Raw genomic sequence first — 23,699 nt, 5'->3', positions numbered from 1 at the left:
GAAGGGGAAGGGGAGGGGTGTGTGTGCGTGCGCGGTGCGCCCCGTGCCAAGCTAACTGCGTGCCTGTCTGTGTCTCTCCGTCTCGGTGTCTCTGCCGGGGAACCGCGCTCCTAAAATAACCCCGCTACAATGCGCCAGCCTGACTCAGCCGCAGACAGCAGCAGCAGCAGCAGTGCGAGGAGGAAGATGGCGCACCCGGCGATGTTCCCTCGAAGGGGCAGCAGCAGCACCAGCACCACTGGCGGCGGCGTCCCCCCTCCCAGTGCCGGTGCCGGCGGTGCTGCCCTCTCTGCTGAGGAGTATCAGCCACCCCTGCTGGGGCAGCCGCTGCTGCCCGCATCTCCCGCAGCAGTGTCTGCCTCGCCGGGTCCCCAGCCGGCACCCCCTCCTCCACAGAGCCTGAACCTCCTACCGCAGGCGCCGCTCCCACAGCAGCCTCTTGGCCAGGCTGGAGCACAAATGAAGAAGAAAAGCGGCTTCCAGATCACTAGCGTGACCCCAGCTCAGATTTCGGCCAGCATCAGCTCCAACAACAGCATAGCCGAGGACACGGAAAGCTATGATGACCTGGATGAGTCCCACACGGAAGACCTGTCGTCTTCTGAAATCCTGGATGTTTCGCTCTCCAGGGCCACTGACTTGGGGGAACCTGAACGGAGCTCCTCTGAAGAGACTTTAAACAACTTCCAGGAGGCTGAGACTCCTGGGGCTGTCTCTCCAAACCAGCCTCACCTTTCTCAGCAGCACCCTCCTTTGCCTCACCCCGCCCAGCAGAGCGTTGTGATCAATGGGAGTGTTCACCCACATCACGTTCACCACCATCATCCCCTCCATCACCATGGCCATCACCATCCGTCTCCTTCTGGAGTGGGCAGCACACCAGCCTCTGGAGGACCACCTCCCAGTCCATCCTTTAGAAAACTGTCCACAGCTGGAAGCTCTGACAATGTTATAACAACTGCACCAGTTTCTGCTGCATCATCCACTGGTAGCCCGGCATCTGTCATGTCCAATATCCGCACTACAAGTACTTCTGGCAGTATAGGTGTAAGTCCTGTTACCAGAACTAGTACATTAAGTAATATGGGTGGTGGTAGTTCTGGTGTGACGAGCGGCATGCTTGGTACTGTAAATTTAAACATCACAAGTACTGGTAATGTAAATGCTTTGTCTGGAACTGGCAGCAGTGTTAATGTGAATATCTTGAGTGGTGTTGGCAATGGTACGAGTGCTTCCTCTAATGTCATTAACAATGTTACTAATCCAACAGCAGGATTGGGATCAAGTCAGCAGCAGCCTGCAGCTGGCACGTCAAGGTTTAGAGTTGTAAAATTAGATTCCAGCTCTGAACCTTTTAAAAAGGGGAGATGGACATGCACTGAATTCTATGATAAAGACAACACTGTTGCAGTTACAGAAGGAGTAGCAGTAAACAAAGCAGTAGAGACTATAAAACAAAACCCACTTGAAGTGACTTCTGAAAGGGAGAGCACCAGTGGGAGTTCTGTTAGCAGCAGTGTAAGCACACTGAGTCACTACACAGAAAGTGTGGGAAGTGGAGAAATGGGAGCATCTACTGTGGTACAACAGCAAGCATTTCAAGGTGTGGGTCCACAGCAGATGGATTTTAGCAGTGCTGGTCCTCAGTCTATTCCACCATCCAGTATACCACAGAGTGTTTCTCAGACACAGCTTGCTCAAGTCCAGCTGCATGCTCAAGAAATAAACTATTCGCAGCAAAAGCAAGGGGTCCAGCCTCCTGCGTCAGCCAGCCTAACCGCTGTTACTGGAGTTCAGTCAACCCCAGTTAATATAGTAGGTGCATCTTCAGCCTTAGGCCACCAACAACCTGCCATGCCGAGTATGGCTCAACAGCAGCTACCATATTCTCAGCCAGTACAACCTGTGCAAACTTTGCCAGTTGTACAACAGCAGCAACTGCAGTATGGACAACAACAACAGCAGCAACAACAAGCAGTTCCTACACAGATGGCCCCGGGGCTTGTTAAACAAGTGAGTCAAAACTCTGTTACAGGGACTATGCCAGACTACATGCAACACCAACAGATACTTCAGACTTCAGCACCTGCCATACAGTCTGGTACTACAGCAGTAGGAACAGGCACACCAGTTCCTGTTGCTCAGGCACCAAGCATGCAGCCTTCAGTACAAGCACACCCTGCCGTGACACCAGCCCAGCCTGTTGCACATGCTCAAACAGCAATGCCAGCGGTAGGTACTAGTGGTCAGATTCTGAATGTTGGACAACAAGGAAGCGTACCTGCAGTTGTACAGCAGGCACCTGGTGCAAACCAAATTCCTCCTCCAGTTATGCAACCAAGCACTGCTCCAGCTTCACAAGTGGTGCAGCCTGTTCAGACTGGGATAATGCAGCAAGGACTACAGGCTGGTGGTCCAAGCCTTCCTCAGCAAATGGTCATTGCTCAGCAAAGTACTTTGTTACCTGTACAACCACAGGCACAGACCTTAGAATCTGTAGCGCAAGGAATGACCAGCCAGCAGTTGCCTGCAGTTAGTCCTATACCTTCTGCTAGCACTGTTCCTGCTCCAAGCCAACCTAGTTCAAATATCCCTCCTGGTATACCTTCTACTTCCATAAGTATGGGTCCATCACACAATATAGCACAAGCTTCAACTGTACAAAATGGGAATTTGGTTCAGAGTGTTGCTCAACCTTCTGTGATATCAACAAGTATAGGTATGCCAGTAGCACCAAGTGTGCCGCAACAGGTACCACTAAGCTCCACCCAGTTCCCTGCACAATCACTAACTCAATCAATTGTAAGCCAAATTGAAGATGGCAGGCGCCCTACGGAACCTTCCTTAGTTGGTTTACCTCAAGCTGCTAGTGGTGAAAGTGGTGTTGGAGCATCGGCTCTTTCAGATGGGAGTGGCAGCAGCATAACGTCCTCTGCTTCCCTTTTTCCTCTGAAGGTACTGCCGCTGACAACACACCTTGTTGATGGTGAGGATGAGAGGTAAGAACATGTTGGCTTTGCAAATAGGCTATGTATCCCTTTAGTATATGTTAACTAGCAGCTGGCATGCAACTGTGTCACAAAATGAAGTACAATATTTTATGCACAATTTTAATACTTTTACATGAGAAGGATTGTTTCTCAAGTGGCAGCACACAGCTTTTAAAATTCTCATGCTGCTGCCCTTGAGAGGACTGGGTTGATTGTGCTCTGTAACTATGTTGCTTGAGTATGTTGTATTTGTGTAGTAATAAGTAAGGGGGTGTGTATGTTACACGTAGCCACGTGGATGGGGACTGACAAAAATACTCTTGAGTCTTATGTGCATCAGCTATACTTTCTTTCCTCTTAAATACAGTGAAATAAGTATGTATTTTTTAGGTATGTCTTACAAGCCTTGCGCTCTCTTCTGTCTCAGGTTCTTTTTTTTTTTTCAGGTTTTGTCTTATTCAGGTTTGAACCACCTGTGACCATGTGCTCTGTGGAAGGTTTTGGCCTCCAGCAGCTATCAGCCACTTCAGGCGATTGGGTTGTAGTGGGGAAGAGGGGTTAATTTTGAAATAGATTAATTTAGAGGTTGGTCTGAACCTCTGTGCTTCCTTCCCGTGTTCTCCATTGTTTATTGTCCCTTTCCTCTTCCCTTCCCTGACACTTGCTGCTTGTTGAATCCAGTGTCACTGTTGCTCTGTTCCTTTGCAGCCAATGTGCCTGTACTGTGCAGAGTGCCTGAGTAATAACTATTATATTATTAAAAACAAACCAAACAACCAAAATAACAAATAGCTTTGCACCCTTGCTGTTTCAAACAGATTGAGAGGGGGTGCGTGTGTGTATGCACGCACGCACACGCATGCATGTGTTGTGTTCTTGGAGACTGTAGGGGAGCCATGTTAATTTCCAAGGCTCCTGTCTGCACAGAATGTAGCAGCCTTGGCAACAGCCATTTAAAACTGTTATCGTTTAATATTAATTGTGTCTGGAAATCCTTGATGGGATTAGGGCCCTGTTATTGATATGCATTTGGATACTGCCCATGAAGATTTGATCACTCTCCCAAAGAATTCATAGTCTGCAGTGAGGAAAGGCTGCTAGTGTTAGAGATGGTTAACCTAAGACAGAATTAAATGGCACTGAATATGCTAGAGGGCAAAAAACACCCCCATTAAAAATGGAAAGATTCATTCAGACTAGAGGTGGAAGAAATAAAGTTGTTAACTCTTTTGTCTCCAGTTCTTCTTTCAGTGCAGTCTTAATGAGACAGGAGGGATGTGTGGTTGGTTGGTTTGTTTGTCTTTCCTTAACTCAGGATTATTGGGTTCATTTAGCCCATTTAATTCTTAGGAATAGGGAAGGACAAATTTATCTTCTTGATGACTTGATTTTTTTAGGATGCTGACAGGTGTTTTGTTTTGTCCCGTTTTCTTTATGCTCTTTTGGTATTTGTTCTTTTTTGCTGTTGAGTGCATATATATTAGTCTCTTGTTTGAGGAAGCAATATTGTGCTTAGTATATACTTAAGTAAGTACACAGGAAGTATGTTCATTAAGTAAAATGGTGGCATCTGGACTCTGGAATGTCAGTGTTTTATGTCTCAAGATTAATATACATACATCAAAAGTAGTTTTAAATCTGACGGGAGAATATAGAAGAATAATGTAATTGAATGATGCTGAGTGATGACATAATTGGACTGAAGAAGCTGTAAAATTCGATTGAGTGTACACTTTTTTGGAGGGTGGAAAAATTAACCTGGGTAATACTTAATTTAAATTGAAGCCCAGCTTTTACTGAAGGCATTTTATAATTGTGTAAAGATTTATCTATATCTTCTATCCTGAAGTTGTTAACCCTTCAGTTTTGTCTTAGTAATACCTACAGCACTTCTGTGCCCAATTATTAGAAGAGGGGCATACCATCTACATCCTTTAAGGAGAGGAATTTTCTCATTCAAAGCAGTACCCAGTATTTGCCAAGTGTAACTCAGATTGCCTTTTCTCTGCCACATTTTGAAATAAACTGGAAAAAGGTCTTAAAGATGAGTTGCCTGATAGGTTATCCGATGGAAAATTAATTTACAGACTTCTTTTATTAAGGAGAATATAAAAGCAATACTTGTACAGCTCTCATTAATAAGCTGTTTGCTCTGACTTCTGTTCTTAGTCTGTTAAATATGCCCCAGATATTCACACGTCAAGTGCTAGGTTTGTCATCTGTCCTAATAGCTCAGTCTTGTAAAATATAGGTGGATTTCCTCCTTGATGGTAGTTATCTTTATTTTTCTTTGAGTCATGATATATACTGAGTCTCTTAAAATGCATCTTCTTGGTAATTTGTTAGATAAGGGGCTCAGTTTACTTTTAACTTGGTTATTAAAGCATGTCAATTTTGGACGTGATTATTTCATCATATATATGTATATCTAATAAGAAAGCTTGGCCAATAATGAAACTTATTTAAAAGGTTCTGAGGGTATTAAAATGGAATGGTAAATATTTTTCCATTACTATATACATGTTATGGAATGTGTCAAAGTAACACCTCCTTTAACAGTGTTTGCTTATGCCAATGAAGCATTTACAATAAGAATCAGTGTGTGGCATGACTAGGACAGTTTTTAGCTTTTAGTTTACAGTAAGTACAAAATCCAAGTCTTTTAACAGTATTATACTAATTGTTCTAAGCCTGCAGTTAATTTAACAGCAGTTCAGTTTTGTTTCAGATGTTTCAATCCTACTTATAAACATTTATGAATGAAAATGTAGAGAAGTACTGCAACAACCTTTTCTTTATTTGTTTACTTCCTGCACTTGAGGGCACTTCACATTTATAGTCACTTTCATTATTTCCCCTGTAGCCCGTTTTACCAGTTTGCGTGGAGCTTTTATTTTCCCTTCCCTTCCCCCACTCCCCTCCCACTCATTTAGCCGAAGAGTAAGAAAATGTGATTGGATCTTAGTTTGGTGGGCTTTGACTTAAAGGCATGTGTAATACTTGAAAGTGTTTTGTATTCATCTTTTAAAATGTGAGATTGTATAGTTTTGATATCAGATGGCTATAATCTTCATGGAAGGAATTTTCACTATAAACTGTGGGTGCATTAAACCCACCCAGCTGAATTATTTTGGACAAGGACTTTTAAAGCATCTTTGAGGGAAAGCTATCTTAAAAACAAAAGGGTGCAATCAAAAATAGGGAGAAGGTTTACAGAAAAATGTATACATATGTGAGCTATTCAGACAAACAATAAACATGAGATTTTTGCATGTTGCCAACTCACTCTCAGACTGCAGACTGCAAGTAAAATGCATCGTGGCAAGCAAGCCAGGCGGTGGAATTGTGAAGACAGTGTACATGGAGGGTAAATCCCCTTTTCCTGAGACCTGTTCTTTGAATTTTAGTTATGCAACTTCTTAGTCCTCTCTCAAATAGGATTTTGTTGTTGTGTGTTAAATTTGGGTTGTGTGTGTACTTAAAATAGTTTAGCACTTTAATTACTCGCACTGCGCTAACAGGGTTGCTTTTAGTTAAAACATTAATCTTTAAGCACTCTTAGGCTACCAGTTTCAGAAAATAGCTCTGAAAACGTACTACTAATTTCAAAACTTGTATCCCAGAAGAGTATGTCTGAGTCTCTTAAATCTTCAAAGATTTGGCTATTTGTGTCATTTGGAAATACAGACTATGTTTACTTGCTCACTTTGGTGAATTGAGGAATTCAGTAGTGTTCCGTGGTAAAAAGAACATTTTTGCTACTATATTATGCTGTCTAGTTCAGTTTCACTCGCCTTGGTGAAACAGAATGCCAAGCTCAGGAACTTTGTTACTTCTTTGCTATACTTGAAGCGATGAGCAAGGCAAAAGTCGTCACTTATTCCTGCCCCCTAGCTGCTGGGAAGGAATTGTCTTCCCATCATTTTGTAGGGGTCTCTTGTTTTCTTTTAGACTTGGATGCATTGGACCATGTTCATTTTAACACGCAAGGAAAGTTGCAAGGGTGTGTTGCAACACAATGTACACCTTGCCCTCAGTGCATGGGGAGGTGGTAGTGGAGGGGGCGGGAGGGAGCAAACAAAGACCTAATCCTTTTTGTAGGAGTAGCTTTCTTTGGCACCTTTGATAGGTGTGCTTTATCTCATGCCATGATGCATGATATGGTGAGGACTGTGACGGTGGCTAGCACTTACTTCATGGCTTTACTGAAAAGGATGTAGATCTAGTGAATTGTTGATGGTGGTATGAGAACCATACTTCAACACTGCTTGTTGGAGTATATTTCTCAGCATCTTTTCCAGGCAATAGCTTGATTTATCTTCTTCCCTTAGCCTTCAGAGGTCTGGTTTTTGGTGCTGTTCCATAATATTCTTGGAAATTGATTCATAATCAGGTCAAACCATTTCTGCATGTGTGCTTCTAAGAGAGACTTTTTCTGAGCAATTTAAGACTGAAAAGCAGTCATGTGACTTTCTCAGAGGTTGGGGTTTTTAATTTTAATTTGGTAATAATTTTATAGATTTTTAAATATTTGCAAATAGAGGACTTCAGAATTCCAGAATTGGTTTGATGTACTGGTAGTCTGAAACTTGGTCCTGGTCACATACCATAATGCTGATTGATTAAGTCCCAGTGCAATGATAAGTCTCTCCTTCCTTAGTGGGATTGTCAGGTTACCAGAAAAAATTTAAAACGGTAAGCTATTTACACTTTTAATAACGAATCCTATAATGGTTGGGCGGTGGATGCTTGTGGCACCTATGCTGCAAATAATAAATAGTAATAAAGCATTTAACCGTGGAGCGAAAATAATACAGAATGTAAGAAGACTAGCTAGAAAGGAACGGAACAGGTCTGGGAAAAACATAAGAGGTGGACCAAGCCATTAACTAAATATTAGCTTCAAGCACAGTATTATAAAGAGACAAATGTTTTGGTGAAAGAATTCCATGCAAAGCAAACAAAGTAGTAATGAGTATTTGTTAGGTATGGTCTTGATGCATGTTTCTGCCTGGATTCTTTTGGTGTGTTCTATACTCGTGGTTTTGAGGATACAAGGAAAACTAGAGAGAGAATATAGAACATTATAACAAAATTGGTACAAGACTTTGAGTTTAAAATTTATAAGGAGAGAACATATTATATTTCTGTTATGTACTATTGTCTTGATGTTTTTAACAGAAGTGTCTACTGCATTTTACTCCGAAGTTATGAATATTTGAATTGCACCATAGTTGTTTGGGCTCATAATGGTTATTTTTGCATTGAATGAACTGTAAATAGGTCTTACTCTTATCCCTCTCATTTTTTTGCCTTTTCCTGGCTTATTGGTACCCAGGATAGTGCAACATTAAGTGGAAATATGCTTCATGTTTTATGGGTCACTCTAAACAAGGGACTTTGATAAGTCTGTAACCTATTTCAAGGAAGCTTTAACAGTGGGTTTTCTTGCATGCATATGCAACTTTTTCCAAAATTCAGTTGCTGGAAAGTGAAGCATTCATAAGGAAGGCAACATGCTAATAACAGTTTCTGCCTCTGCAGGGGTGGGTTGGGAAGGGAAGAGGGAGAAAGGTTGAAGGGAGCCCACATGTGCCGTTACCTAGCTGCTGCCTGTGGACCGCTGCTACCTGTGGACCACTGCTACTCAGTTACTTATTGCTATTTAATATATATTTTTTTAAAAGATTCCCCCATTCATTCGGCCTCTCAAAGACAAGTTTTGTTTAATACTCAGGAGTATATTGTACATGGAAAAAATATGGGATAAGTGAAGGAGCATGATTATTCAGAATATAATAAGACAAGAAACCAAAGCCTGATGCTCAGCTAGGCAGAGAAAAGCTCTTAAGTACAAATGGAGAACAGAGTAGATTTTCAAGCCCTTTTGTTATAGGCGTTATGGATATTTAAGAGAAGTCTGAAGATGCTGCTATGAATTGTGTAGTTGAAAGCTCTGCAAAATGTGGCATCAAATTGGGGGACCAAATTAATCTTTTCTGACCCTGACAGCTAACTCTATCACCACTCAGTCCTTGGCTTGCCAATGCAAACTGTTAAGAGAAGTGAATTGTGAAATGCTTTGTGGCCCAAATGCAACCCATTCTGGGTAAGACACCAAAAGCTATTGTGTGGTACCTGTTTTTAGACCTTGATTTGCTTTGCGGTAACAATTTTATGTGAAAGATTCCATCTCCAAATTAAGTTTAAGGGAGGTTTCAGCTGCAGAAACAAGAGGACCTGAAAGCATGCTATTCAAGGAAGAGGGACAGTCTTTGTACTTGTGAATGTAGAAAACTAATACATGTATATATTTTTTGCAATAAATAGTTGTCTGTGCTGTGTCCTGAGTGAATCACGGAAGGCCTTGTAAAAATAGGTCTTTGCTTTCTTTTTGGTGTTTCACTCTTTCTATTCAGTAGGGATGCACCGATAAAGGTTTTTTGGGCCGATACTGATGGCCAGTACCAATCCAATTGCTGATATGCAAGCCCAGCAGCTTGCGAAGCAGTGTCTGCCTGGTAAGTCTGAGGGGAAGGGGTAGGGGGGAGGGAAGGGGCAAGGGGGGTGCAGATCGAAGCCCTAACAGTGAGGGAGGGATTGGGGCTGGGGCCTGGAGCAGGGGCAGGGACAGGCAGTGCACAGCCAGAGTGAGGCGTGTGACAGAGCTGTAAGTGGTTCATCTGGGGAGAGGGAAGGATGGCTCCTGTTGCTACATGCACCCCTGAGGGAGGCATGGGGGGTATGTGCCACCAGATCTGTGTGCAGGGTAAGGGCAGGCTGCTGCTGCATGCTTGTGTCTGAGAGTGGTGCCGGGCTCTTCCTGGCAGGAGGTTTGGGCCAGGGGTGTGCTTGAGGTGCTATGGGGAGGCTGTGGTGAATTTTGAAGTGGCTGTAGCCCCCCTTCCCAGTGCTGCTGCCTGACCCAGCACAACCCCCTTAGTGGGATGCTCTTGCCTCTGAGCATGCAGTGACAGCCTGCTTTCACCCTGCACGCAGATCCAGGGGGCACATTCCTCCCTTGGGAGTGCACGCAGTGGCAGAAGCCCACCCCCCATGCCCCTTGGATGAGCCTCTCACAGCTCCATCCTGTACCCCACCCCTGGCCAGACAGCACCTGCTGTAGCCCTTGCCCTCACTGTGGGGGTTTGTCTCCTCCTACCCCTTCCCTATAGATTTGAAAAGCTGGCCACTGCTTTTCAAGCTTCGGGGGTACGCTCCTGGCTGTATGTATGCTGTGGCTGTGCTCGTGCACATGGCTTTTATCAGCGACATTATCGGCCCCATCAGCCAAAAAAAGTGGATTGCTGATCATGTCAGTTTTCCTCTTGCCAGTACAATATGGACTGATATATCAGTGCATCTCTACTATTCAGAAGTCACTTCTGAATTTCCTTTCCTCCTCTACAACTTTAATTAATATTTATTGGTTAGTAATTATACATCAGTCCAGTTAACTTAATAGTATTCATCTACTGATTTGTACTCTAATAAGTAACTTCCTGGTGTTTCAGTTGCCTTTTTCAAACAATGATCTTTGTGAATTTTAGAAATATATATATCATGGTTAAATGTTGCTACTTCATGTTTTAAAATGATGGTAATTGCTGTGTGAATTCTTAAAATTTTTAGCTGGGTCTTTTTTTTAACTTGGATGCATACAAGTGGCATCTTCTTGTGTTAAACACCTGCTTCCTGTGTGTATTCAAAGCCATGTTTTCCCAGCATAGTAAGCAAATAAGACATGTACTTTCAGAAATTTGGGTATCTGAATCATATACGCTGAAAGTCTGACCTGACTCAGAAGTGCTGAGCATGTACAACTCATACTGGAATCGGTGGATCTCCAGGGTCTAATCTAGATGCTTGATTTTAGGTGTATAAGTTTGAAAATTTGTCTTAAGTCTAGATTTTTTTGCTAGTTCTGCACTGTTGTCAAACCTGAAGTATAGGTGAGGCGAGCTTTGCTTTTGCTTGCACACAACTCTTGACTATAGTTGAATTACTAGAAAAAAATTAAACCTTTGGTACCCCTGCACAGCCCCACTAAAGGGGATAATGTGGGCTATACTATATGTAAATGAGGGTGGAGTTTTGAAGGGGGTGGGTTGAATACTTCAGGAAGCAGCATAACTTCACTTTATTGGATTTAATCGTTTGAAAAAAAAAATTGGCTTTATAAAGTCAGGAAATATGGAATAATTTCAATTATTATAAATAGATACCAAGAGCAAAGAAAATACTGCCAAATAATTGAGGCCTAGCTGTGGAGACATAGTGAAGATTAGATGCGTCTGCTCAGGGGCAGGTTGCTGACTGCAGTTAGAGTTTGTTATCGCTTGTGGTTAGCCCAGTTGAGTACTTAAGTACTGTAGACTGCTAGACCTTCATCCAGTAAAGCACTTGCATTCATGTGTGACCTTAAGCACACGTGTAGTCTCATTGTTTTGAATGGATGGATGGTTGGTTGATTGATTTCGACAAGCTTATTTTATTCACATTAATATTTTTATTGGTTTGGATAGCCAGTGAGAAGCTTGCACAGCTTCTTTTTGGTTTCTGATTTCTTTAAATATACTATAAAATACCCAACTCCAGGGCCTGTTGCCCAAGTGAATAACGAACGATTCTGTGAAATATGGAGATTGCACCATGAATGAGGTTTCAGGGCTGAGGTTGTGGGTTCCACAGCAACTTGAACTTGTTCCTGTTGTGTACATGTAATGTTAGACGAACTGTTAATTTTGTTTTAAAATCTATGTGGAGAATGGTAATTGCAGAAGATCTATATGGCTATGTGGATTTGAACATAAAGTATTATTAGCGACTTACTTAATATGCGATTTCATGGAAATAGTGACATTGGGCAATGTCTGCAAAATCCATGGGGGGAAAAAACTTACTGAAAATAAAATAATGGCTCCCTAGTGGGAGCCAGCAGTCCTTATGGCAGCTGTGCCTTGGCTGCACAGCCTATGTGGGGGGTGAGGCTGCTGGCATAAAGTGGAGCAGCCAAGATGGTGGTTGCCCCACCCCTTGCTGCTGGTTGGCTGAGAGGGCTGCTTGTTGTTTGACCCTCTCCTTTCCTCCAATCAGTGGTGAGTTTTAGGGCCTTATGGTAGGCATCCTTCTTAACCAGTCACTGGTGAGGGGTGGGTCCACTGAGGCCCTTTAACCAATAAGAGGTGTGGGAGGGGGGCACTGCATTAAGCATGCAAAAATGGTGGCCAGTTCTGCAATCTGCCCATGAAATCAACCTCCTGCCTCCTTAATTTGGGTAGGTCCCTAAGTATTATAGGCATACTGGAAAGTTTATTATATACTGTATTTATTCAACTATGAGAAACGTGACTATAAGATGACCTCCCAATAATTACATTCCATATATGGAAATTTTATGAATTTTGGTTATAATTTTCCAGGTGTAGAATCTATTAGAAGTTTGCCTTGAATTTGTCTACTTCCCATTGCTGCAGCAGGGAAAATTAAATCTGGGGGGGGTCAGGTGGCCCCCATGCCCTCTGCCACAGCCAACTTATTCCCCCTGCAGCCCTCTTTCCCCCCCCTTTACTGTTAGACTCTACTCCCCCTGAGCACATGGAAGTGAGGGGCAAATTGGAATGCACTGACCTCAAAATGAACAGACCTGTAGCAATTTGCATGTAGGGCAATTTCTGCAGGTACCCATTGACTTAATTCACCCAGAATTTATGCATTTTATTTTTATTTTATTTTATTTTTATTTTATTTTTTTAAACTGCTGCAAGTTTTATACAGGTATACCATAAACATACTCTTAAGCAGAATTTTTTTTTTACCTATGTGTATATAGCACAAACTATGCATGATACTAGTCAAAAGCCAAAAGGCTCATGATTTATTGTATAGTTCTTTGGCTGGGCCCCAGCAGAGTCAACAGTGTTTCAAGCCATGGTGACCCTGTAGCTCAGCACTGCTCATTATGTGCATGTACTGTAAATATTTCCCCTCCTCCCCCAACAAAAGGATCTACATGCCAATTAGCTCCCATGCATGACTGGAACCAGGAGTTCTTGTCATGAATCCTGGGATCCTCCAAAAATGTACTTTCAGATTAGTCATAGGGCAAGCTGCTCTGGCTCTACGTCATGGAGGGTGGAGACACAATCATATGTGACAGACTGAGAGAGAAGGCAGCAGAGGGATTTTGGCTGAACTGTTTGGGGTCTCATTTGGTGATGTTTGCCAGACATTTAAGGCTGGTGAATAAACAGGAATTTTTGGAAATGGAAAAGAAAGGCACAGCTCAGTTGTGGGAGTGAAGAGGAAGTAGAAATGTAAGTGTAGTTGCTTACCAGAGCTCGAAAAAGTCAGGTCTCTGGGGAATTACTGTATATCTCATTCAATCGGTTTGCTCTAACCCAGTGGTTCTCAACCTCTTTTGTACCAGGGGCCCATTTGTAGATATCAGTGGCCAGTCCCAACCCAGTGCCCCTTACTCCTGACCCACTGCCCGCTGCCAGGCCCCATGTGTGGGGCAAAGGGTGGGTGTGTGTGGGGGGGCAGGGAGGTGGGGCATGTGGGGGCCCCAAGCAGCCCCTCACAGGCTGGAACTCTGCCAGCTGCAAGGGCAAAGCCCCAGTTTTCCACGCGTTTCTCTCTTTAAAGGAGAATCCATTTTTTAAAAGTTTGTTTAGTGACCCTTTCATATTTTCTTGTGACCCGCTTCTGGGTTGCAACTCATCTCTGTGGTAGGTTCCCATCAGTCTCTCAGCCTTTTTGGCTTGGATCAAGAGCATTTTTGGCACCAAAGGAAAGATGTTGGGGCTGATTCTGACTCTTCAGGTGCTGGGCTGGTATTGCAGTTCCCCCATGTTTGGCGCCAGTTCACTGCAGAGGGATCACCTGCCCACTTTTTGTACAGTTGCCCCATATGGGTCATGTTTTTTATAGTCATGCTCAGTGCTGGCTGCATTTAATAAACTTCAACTTTATAGTTGGTTTCTATTACTGAGCGCAAGCTTTTGGCAGCTGTTTAACAACAGACAGTTCATTTAATAAGGTTTCCTTGTATGTCAGTACAAGATGAGGGGCTGACTGGAGGAAAAAACCTCAGCTCGTATTCAAGTACAATATATCCAGAATATCATTTTGAATACAAACTGAAATGCAGATTGAATTCCAATCAGTTGCTATTACAAATGCTGAATTTTATTTATAAATGATGCAGCTTAAAATAGGTCATCAACACTAGCTGCTACTTATTCATATGCTGATATTTAAAATATGTTTATGTATTTGTTTTAAAACTGGTAGAATTTGTCTGCTTCTCAAATCTTGTTAAATTGCATGAAAACAGGGCCTCTTTGATTATCTTATTCTTGAGTTAGCTATGAGTGCTCATATGAACCCTTTAAGACTATGATCTATCGTGAAAATGCCCTTTTAGCTTTAGCTAAACTTTCAAAAACTTTAAAAACCTCACTATAATGCAGGGGGATCAAATCGCCTTCAAGAATGGATATAATTGAGACTTTTATTAAACTTTGTCTGACCTCTTAGTTTTCCTAGCTGGTCTCACTTTCTTATAGGTAGGGTTTATCTAATGTTAGATGGGATGTGTGATTACTGGTAATCATAACTTACATAAGAGGAAGGGCAGAAATCCATAAGAACCAAAAAATAATTGTATTATTTTTGCTTTCGTGCATGTACAATACAGTTGGAATGAATGTGAAAGCACTAAGTAAATAATTTAAGTAATTAATTAAAGTATCAGATTATTACTTAAATGAAAGCCTTCAACTTTTATTTCTTTACACAGAGGTTACTTTTAAGTTCCTCTGATTTAGGATGCCTTCACCTTCGCGGTTGGTGGAAGTAGAATATCTTACCAATAGAGAAGTGGTTCTCAACTTTTTCTGTACCAGGACGCATTTGTAAACATTGGCCACTCCTGACCTGCTGCCCTCCCAGTGTGTGGGGCAGGAGGTGGGTGTATGGCATGGAGGGCCCCAAGCAGCCCCTTGCAGGCTGCAACTCTGCCAGCTTACAGGGGAAACCCATAGTTTCCCATGCTGTTCTCCTTTCAAGGAGAATCCATTTTTAAAGTTTGTTGATCCTTTTTTAAAGTTTGTTCACCACCCTTTCATATATGCTTGCAACCCACTTTTGGGTCACGACCAACAGGTTGAGAAATGCTGCAATAGAATATAAAACCTGTACTTATTTTAAACCCCAAACTGTGACTGTATTGCAGCTTTGAAAACTTTTTGGTCTTTTAAAGGGCAAATGGAATAGCAAACTAAAATTACTGAATCAGAATCCAGTTCTGTTTAATAATTGTTTGATACATGTTTAATTGAATCTAATATTGTGGGAGACCTGACAACAGTATGAAACAACTTTTTGACAATCTTTTCTGACTAAACTTGCTCCTAGAAGTTTTCAGTGCCAATATCCCTTTGTCATCAAATTCCTGATGTCATCAGGAACTTTGACCAGAAGGCACAGCAATCATATTGAAAGACGTAGGCCTTAATCCTGTAGCTCTCATTGCTGGTCAGAGTACCCTAAATCAATCATATCTTTGTTTAAAGAAGAAAAATTTGGGGATGCAAACCTTTTTGTTGTTTCAAGGTCTGGGTAACTCACAGGGAGGTGTGCAAAACACAGCGTGTGGGCTGGATCTGGCCTGCCAAGTGATTCTGTCCAGCCTGTGTTAGGTCCTTCAGCCCCACCTGGCCTAAGCACAGGGGTAGGCCCTGGCCATGGTGCATGTGGTCAGTCTGCCTGCTGTTGGGTGTGGAGGTAGCACTTGGCATAGCCCACCCTATCCCCGCACGTGGCTCGGACACACTAGGAGCTCTAGTGCTCTGACTCGGCTTCCTGGCAGCAGCCACCACCCAGGAGCATGTATGTGCCTCACCACTGCTGGGCCCATGCCCTGCTGCCTGGGAATCCTGGCCCATCTGCCCCACCTCCACCACCAGATGGAGTGAGTGGGTGGGAACGGTTTCTATGAAGACTGGTTTGGGACCCCAGTGGGCAGCAGGCTCTCGGCTGAGCAGATGGGATGGTGCCATGGGTGGGCAAGGAGCAGTGCCTGGGAGTTGGATGAGCAGGCGGGGCTGGGGCTGGGATTGCAGGGTGGTGACAGCACAGGACTGGGGCCTGGAGTAGAGCTGTGATCTGCAACGGTAGATCATGTCCTTGCAACGGTTGGGAACTGCAAGGCAGGGAACTGGTGCCTATCACAGGGATGTGTGGGGAGAGAATTGCAGCTCTGCCCCAGGCCCTAGTCCCACACTGTCAGTACCCCACGATCCCTGCCTCCCTGTTCTGCTCCAGGACACAGCTTCCCACTCACCTGTGGCCCCATCCCATCCCCCCAAACTGAGTGCTCCTTGCCCATGGGGCCTCTGGCTGGTCTACATGAATATTGTACCTGCCTGCTCAATCAAGAACCCCTGGTGGTGAGTGCAGGGCAGGCAGACCCAGGTCTGGATAAAATGAATTGGCATTCCCTGCCCCCCACCCCTGCCTGCAACAGCACTCTAAAATGCCAAAGTGGTCCTCTAGCCAAAATAATTGCTCCCCGCCCCCCCCGGGGTTAAAACATCCATCCATGGTATGGAGACTAGTAGAAACAGAATTGGTATAGCATTTCAAGGTAGCATGATTATCTAGTCCTCTTCAGAATTTTTTTTTTTTAATGGAACTTTTGTACAAGAATAACTTACAATCCAAGTTTGTGTTAGGCTAATGTTTTTGTAGATCTGGAATTTTTTAAAAGAAGTTTGACATTTAGACACATTTTACTTTAAGTATGATTCTCCTGAATTTTCTTAAGCTGGCTGTGTATGCTGAGCACATATTATGAGGCTTAGTTAAGGACAAAATACTTTTTGTGGTATGTTAATAAGTATTTTCCTCACTAGGCAGCTGAAGCAGAGGTCAAGATAATTAATTGCTCTGAGGCTGATTCAGCTGTAGCTTAGGAACTGGTGATTCTGATTCTTAACTCTGTTTCTAGACTGTGAAGCCACAGTGAGTAAAAACCTGGCCCCACTGATGTCAGTGGAAACATACCTGCTTCCTCATTAGAAGGTTAAGATTTAATTTTAAGCACTTGTGCAGTAAATTATTAAACTGCTCAGATAATGAGTCTGAGGTACAAGTACTCAGTAGATCCATATACGGCACTGCCAACTGCTACCTTTATAGGTATAATATCCCAAATTGAGCAAAATGGAAGTTGTTTATAAATTGTTTTGGAGAAGGTGCAAAATATTTATTCATTTGCTTTCTGCAGGTTTTTCTTTCCAAGTAAGTGGGATTATATTTAAAATGTGTGTATTTTGTTGTAAAAAGGAACATAAGGAGAATATTTAAGTGGTGTTTTGAATTTCTGACCTTTCACAAATCTGTGTATTTAAGTAGGTACAATTGCTGATAGTGGGATCTTTGTTTGACTACTTTATGACCCTGTTGTGCTAAGTATTATATGGGCAGAGTGATGAGATGGTCCCCAGAGTTTACAGTCTGTTATAGATGCTATTGCTGAACTTCTTGGGAAATTTCTGTGAAGAATTAATGGGACTGAAACTTGAACATTGGTATTTTGATGTTTTTAGATTCTGTTTTGGGAGTTGTCAGAATCTTAAAGCCTTCCATTTTCTTTAAGAAAATTAGGAAAAAGATAAAAACTGCTACAGTATTCTACTTCTGTTATTTGTTCCTGAATGAGTATGTGCCATCAGATGAATGGCACTGTCTTAGAACTTTGCATAAATGTTTATATTTTATTTAAAAAGGCCACCATTTTGTTGTGATTAGTGTAGTTTATCATGTCTGCTCTTTAGGTAGTTAACTAACTCTCCTTTCAGGCCTGTGTGTGTTCTTGCTGCTGTTTGCTTATGCCAGAATGCAGAGAGATGTAACTCAGCAGCCATGTTGCTTCCTCTTGCACCGGAAACTAACATGTATATGAAAGAAAAATCTTGTTAGTGGGACATCTCAACTTTCACTTCTAGAAAGGTACTGAGGAGTGGAAAACAAAAATGTAAAAGATAACTGTGAGCAATGAGTGTCTTAATTGTTTTATTAATTTATTTTCTGAATGCAATGTTTTTTTGTGTTTTTACATTTCAGTGTTCTTAGATTGTATGCTGTCAGCATCTCTGAGACTTGCAGAACAGGATTTCTTAATGTGAATACTGCTAGGGAAGATGGTATCTAGCTTTTTCTCATTCAGTGACTTCAGATACCCATTGACAGTTGTGTACTAGTCTGAAAATATCATGGACAGAGTTTTAGTAACAATACTACAAACTGCACAGCAGAAACTTTAATGCTATGTACATACAGGTCTACACAAAGCAAATTGTATTGAGAGTTTGCCTAAGTTTATCTATTTAAAAAATGAAGTAGATCTTCACAGTTCATCTGCAAAAGACTCTGTAAGTTTAAGAATTTTATTAAGATTATAGGGATACTAACTTAAAAATCCTTTAAAAATCACTTCTATTAAGCTCTAATATTTAAAAAATTGGAGGTCCTACTTCATTTGTTTGCCAAAGCACAAAAGATCCTGTATTTCCTACAGATATTGTTGATCTAATGAGTCTGTGCTTTTTCTGGTTGAAGGGATATGTTCTCTTTTTAATGTTTTAATTTTCTGAACAGAATGCTTTTTCAAATGATAACAACACTTGTTCCTTCTCCTCCCATTTTCTTCAGTGATTTTTTTTGTTTTTGTTTTTAGGATGCTCCATATCTCTCTCTGCATCATGCTTTACATCAGTTGAGCAAGAAATCTTTCATGCATTGTTAAGTGTTGGTCACTAAGTTTTCCTACAGAGAAAACGAAAATGGAGTATAGGATCTAGTATGTAAACAAAGGTATGACATGTCTAAATGTGATTTAAAATTTAGATTGCTCTCATACTAAATATTTCATCCAAAGTCTTAAACATCTAGAAACATGTTTGCAAAGAATTTCAGATTATAAGAGTCAGAAATCTAAAAGATATTAGGACCATAAATACTGGATGTTCAATTCATATTTTTTAGTACCGATGTGATTTTAAAGTGATTTCAGGAAAAAAAGTGATGTTAGAAAAGTATCCACCTAACTGGATACTTTCAAGAACAAAAGTGGACCTGATGTTGCTGTCGGTTCCAGAGAAAAAAGATGATACAGCGTGCAGTTGAAAGAACACCAAGTAACCTGGACTGGAAGATTCTTCTAAAACTGCACATAATAAATTTTATTTCCCCAAAGTAAACAGAATGAGGAAAATAATTTAAATACCTTCAGCTTTGTGAAAACAACCTTTAGAAAAATGGAGACAATTAGATTTTTTTTTTTAAATTTTACTTCACATTTTGCTTACAGATCATTTTAAAGGTATTCTTTCTTTGAAATGACTGAAATGCAAATGTTTTAACACTAAGAACTTGAAAGTAAAATTGTTTTTGCTTTTTTAATAAAGCAAATGAAACAAATTAAATATCTTATACACTGGTTGTGTGTTGCATTAATTTAATTTAATTTAATTTTTAATATTCTTTCACTTGTAATGATCAAAGATATAGGAAATAAAGTGGTCTACAATATGTAAGTTTTACATTGTGTCCTTCTGAAGAACAGATTATTTGACAGGACTTTTTTGACAAGCAAAAAACCCCCAAAAACAAACAAACAGAAGTACTGACATTACTTGACTTCTTACAGTCTTCATATGAAATTCTCTTTCAGAATGACTTCCTTTAATTGGTGGCACAACGAGAATGATATGTCATTATTAGTTGATTGCTATAGAGTAGAAGTATTTGATGAGAATTTGGAATGCTGTCCAAATGAGAAAAGTAAAATGGGTTTGGTCATATGTGACTTATACTGGCAGAATAGTTATTGATGATGATTGGTCTTGGCTGAGGTAGGCACACAAAACGGATAGCAAGATCAGTGCACGTATTGACACTTACTTCTGGTTTCTTCTTTTAGTAAGATTCCTTAGGAAAAAGAAGTCTCTTGTGATTTTTTTTTTTCCTTTTGTTGTTGTTTTGCTTTGATCCTTAGAACTGACCAAGTAGTTTTAATTAAAGTAAATAGTATAATGCAGTTGTATTGTCATAACTTCTGTAATTAGGATATTAATCTCCTATCAGTTTCCTTGAGAGAGACGTTCTTTTATTTTGTAATCCTAAATATGCGCACATTATAATGTACATAATCACGGTGACCTATTTTAATGCTTTTTAGAATGTTTGTGAATATTTTAAAACTTGAGATTTTGCTGTGCAAACATACTTATGCAGAAATACACTTTGTGTGCGAACTTGTACTGTGCCTATTTTTGCCTCAGAAATCTGTCATTATCTTATTCACATACAGAGTTGTGTTTATGATGAATTATTTCAACTGCAGTGATTGAGGAAACTCATGCGTAATATTTTGCTATAAAATGTTTTCAGTTTTCTGACTAGGTAGTTCTTTTCTTATTTGTAAAACCCACATCAGAATTAACTTAAGTTTTTGAATTAGTGTAGCATTGCCATTTTTATCATCAGTTGTCTCTTAGGGCTTGTTCACCAGGGGAAATCAAATGGCATAACTAAAGCAGAATAACCTCCCACTGTGTAGTTACTTCCATCTGGACATCCGTTTCCTTTCCTCACCCCACTTTCAAAAGTGTCTTTATTCAGGACCCAGAGGAACAGACATCCACCTTCAGCTTCCTCTGTGCGAAATGGAGTTTATTTTCTATCTATGGGGACTTTTGCCATATTTCATTTTTTCAGCCTGAGGAAGATCCCGTGCCTGAATTCTTGCAGAAAAAGATAATTTTTTGTGATATCGTGGTCTAGTAAAAGGTATCATCTCTGAACCAAGAGTTCTAGAGTTCTGTATTTCTAGAATTATTCCTGCTCTAATTACTCTGCAATGCTGCGTCCATGCCTGGGCTGACTTTTTTGTGATACTTGTGCTTGCTTATTTCCCTCCGTAGGCAAATCAATAACATAGCTGTGTGCTTTTTTAGTTGTGTTGTTTTTCTGGGTTTTTTTCCCGCTAGTAGACATCTTTTTTTTTTCTCTTGCTCATAAGTTCTTACTTCTGGTATTCAGCATGGCTAAAAATGACTAACATCTACTATCTATTAGGAATACATCATCAGGTACTGATTAATTTCACCTACATACTGCTTAAGAGGGGATGGAGAAAGAAGCCTGTCATGTTTTGGAATAAGTTTCTGTACTTTTCTCTTCTGACTGAGAGTAGAAACGGATGTCATCTGATGTCTCATTTGTGCTGTTATTACAGTTTTTATGGTGGCCATGTGATGAGCCAATAGACATCCTTACACACTGTTGCATCACATCAGGGACCATAGCACAAGGTAGTGTAAAACAATGCCACTTCATTGCAGTAGATGTCTATTTGCGCTGTCGTGGGAGCATGTGGTCAGCTTGATGCTGCCTGCACCCTCTAGCCTCCCCAGACAGCTGCTCTGGGTGCTTTAGGATCTGATCCTGTACTTCCCAGGAATTGCCACACAGGATTTCTGCCGCCCCCCCCCAATCCCAGAGACTACCTGCTTGGCTTTGCTAGCTTACAAAGCCGTGTCCTGAAGAATCTTGGGGTGACTGTAAGCAGGGAGAGTCAGGGTTTCTAGATAAAAGACCTGCCCTGGGATTTCCAGGGGCACCTCTCTAAGCAAGGAAAGCCCATACAAGTCCTGGCATGGAGGCTTGGGACTTGGGTAATCCCTAGCACATTGGGACCTGTACTAGCTGATGCTTCATATGGAGGCACAGTTCACCATGGGACCTTGCAAAGAGGTGTGGGGTGGTTCAGAACCCAGGAAACTCCCCATGCCACCACAGTGATTTATGCCTCTGAATAAAGCATAGGTTGGCAGGGTTGACAGGGGACCTAGTATGGAGGCACCTGGTGCTGGGAATTTGCTGGGTCCCATGCTCTCCTGTACCTCTGTGCATATAGCAAAGGATGCAAGGAATCCCTGGACAAGGGGAACATGTCTTTTCTTGTCCCACATCAGACAGTTGCCTGATATGGGGCAACAGGCAGAGCAGTATGTTTCGCCCAATAAAGCAGATCAGCTTTGTGTGACAGGTCCTGGCACAGGTAATCAGTTTGTTTGGTGATATCTGTTTTTACCTTGAGTGTTAAAGAAAGAAGGTGCTGCTGTTGGTTGAAATTTATTTGGCTTGCATTTGAAGACTCATCGCTTGAGGAAAAGACAAGTGAGGATTTCTTACCCTTATAGGCATTCAACTATGGCCAACTTATCTTAAATAAGGTCTTTCACCATATCAGTACTCCACTGTCCCATTATCAATTTTGAGGGAACTAGACTGAAGTTAAAAAAAAAAAAATAAAGTGCAGATTCACTGTAGGCTCAAGCTGGTAAAGAAAGGGGCTGTTAACACTACTGGTTTCTGTCACTTTATGCGGGTTCTGTATGTGCGAATTCACTCATGCAGTGACCCTATTGATACTAAAAATTCGTTATATTTGAAGTAAATTCAGTCTTATGCGATTGGTGTGGTCAAAGCCTGCAGTCAGCTGCTTTGTGCGGTGCATTGTGAGAGTGATGCGCATCAAAATACAGACTCCCATGTGGATCTGTGCTCCTCGCTCTCTGTCTATGATGTGTTTCTGTAGTTGCCATTCCCATTATGGTAACATTCACCACCACCCTGTTTTTGTGTACTGTCTGCTGTTGGCAAGTACCAAAATTGTCTTGTAAAAGTGGTAAAAATGGATCTGGGGGTCAGCACAGTTGAGGTCTGGGAACTTACCCCTATTTGTTACATTGTAAAGTAGTTCCCTTTAGGTGAATTCAAGTTATGTGCCATTTTCCAGGAAGGCATGTACAACATAAAGCAAGGGAGAGCTGTATCTGGAAAGGTGTGTACAGATACCTTTTCCTGAGAAAGGAAACTCTTCTCTGTGCAATGTATTACGGTGTGAGCCCACACATAGTCTAGGCCCTTTGCTTTCTGAACAGGTCAGACTGGTTTTGGCATTTTCTGTTCACTTTGGGAGCTTGGGACTGGTGGTAACTACTATGAACAGATAGCAGTCTTAAACCCAAATTGGCTTTGAAAATCAATAGTAGGGACAAAGTAAAATGTGTGCGTCTGTATGGGGTTAGTTGTTTTTTGTTTCTTTTGTTCATTCCTGTGCATGTGTAGGTCTGTCCTACCTAGGAACTTTCTACCTTTTTTTACCTCCCTCTACTGTATTGTCTGTATTCCACCTCCCTCCCAGAAACTTGATCCTCCCTAAGCCCCTAAACAATTGCTTTCATGTAGCCAGAAGTTTTATTTCAATTTTGTGGGCTTGTACCCTGCTGACCAAAGCCAGTTTGAGGTCAGCAGGAAGCTCAACCATTCTGAAAACCAGTAGCTTTCCTGTTGTATAACAGTTGTGCACTGTTTGCTGAGTGTGTGACTTCTAGTCTTTCTACTTTTTGGATTTCTCCCTCGCTCTTCCTTTCCCTGCCTTCTCCCCCCACCCCCGTGTACTCTGTTCCATTAAGCCAGTTTAGTCATACAGTAGTCATAAATTATTATGGATCAGCTCAGGGTTGGTCTTCAGTTTTATCACCAGCTGTGCCTGCCTGTTGGGTTTGATGTAAGGAACTTGGGGATGGAAAGAGTGGGTTCAGGGCCAATGTGGGGTGGGGGAGGAGGCCC

The 23,699-nt window shown here is 41.6% G+C and overlaps 1 protein-coding gene across 12 annotated transcripts in view; it reads left to right on the top strand.

The window, feature by feature from the left end:
- Positions 1-41: 41 nt before the first annotated feature.
- Positions 42-23,699, top strand: part of TSC22D1 (TSC22 domain family member 1) — a 128,683-nt gene continuing 105,025 nt past the window's right edge. For 6 of the 12 annotated variants that reach the window (XR_002100009.1, XR_002100007.1, XR_002100008.1 and 3 more), the window contains exon 1: positions 46-2,999. Coding sequence is in view for 7 of the 12 variants with exons in the window: in XM_019529879.1 (XP_019385424.1) it covers positions 130-2,999 (2,870 nt within the window). In the remaining 5 variants the exon portion in view is untranslated. Of the gene's footprint in view, positions 3,000-23,699 lie in introns of all 12 variants that reach the window. The other 6 variants (XR_002100011.1, XR_002100010.1, XM_019529883.1 and 3 more) reach the window with 3 other exon arrangements.

This window comes from Crocodylus porosus, unplaced genomic scaffold (genome assembly GCF_001723895.1).
Source record: "Crocodylus porosus isolate Cpor-Errol unplaced genomic scaffold, CroPor_comp1, whole genome shotgun sequence".
NCBI classification, from domain to species: domain Eukaryota; kingdom Metazoa; phylum Chordata; order Crocodylia; family Crocodylidae; genus Crocodylus; species Crocodylus porosus.
The sequence above is the reverse complement of the archived record's forward strand: the minus strand, read 5'-3'. Positions and strand labels throughout refer to the sequence as shown.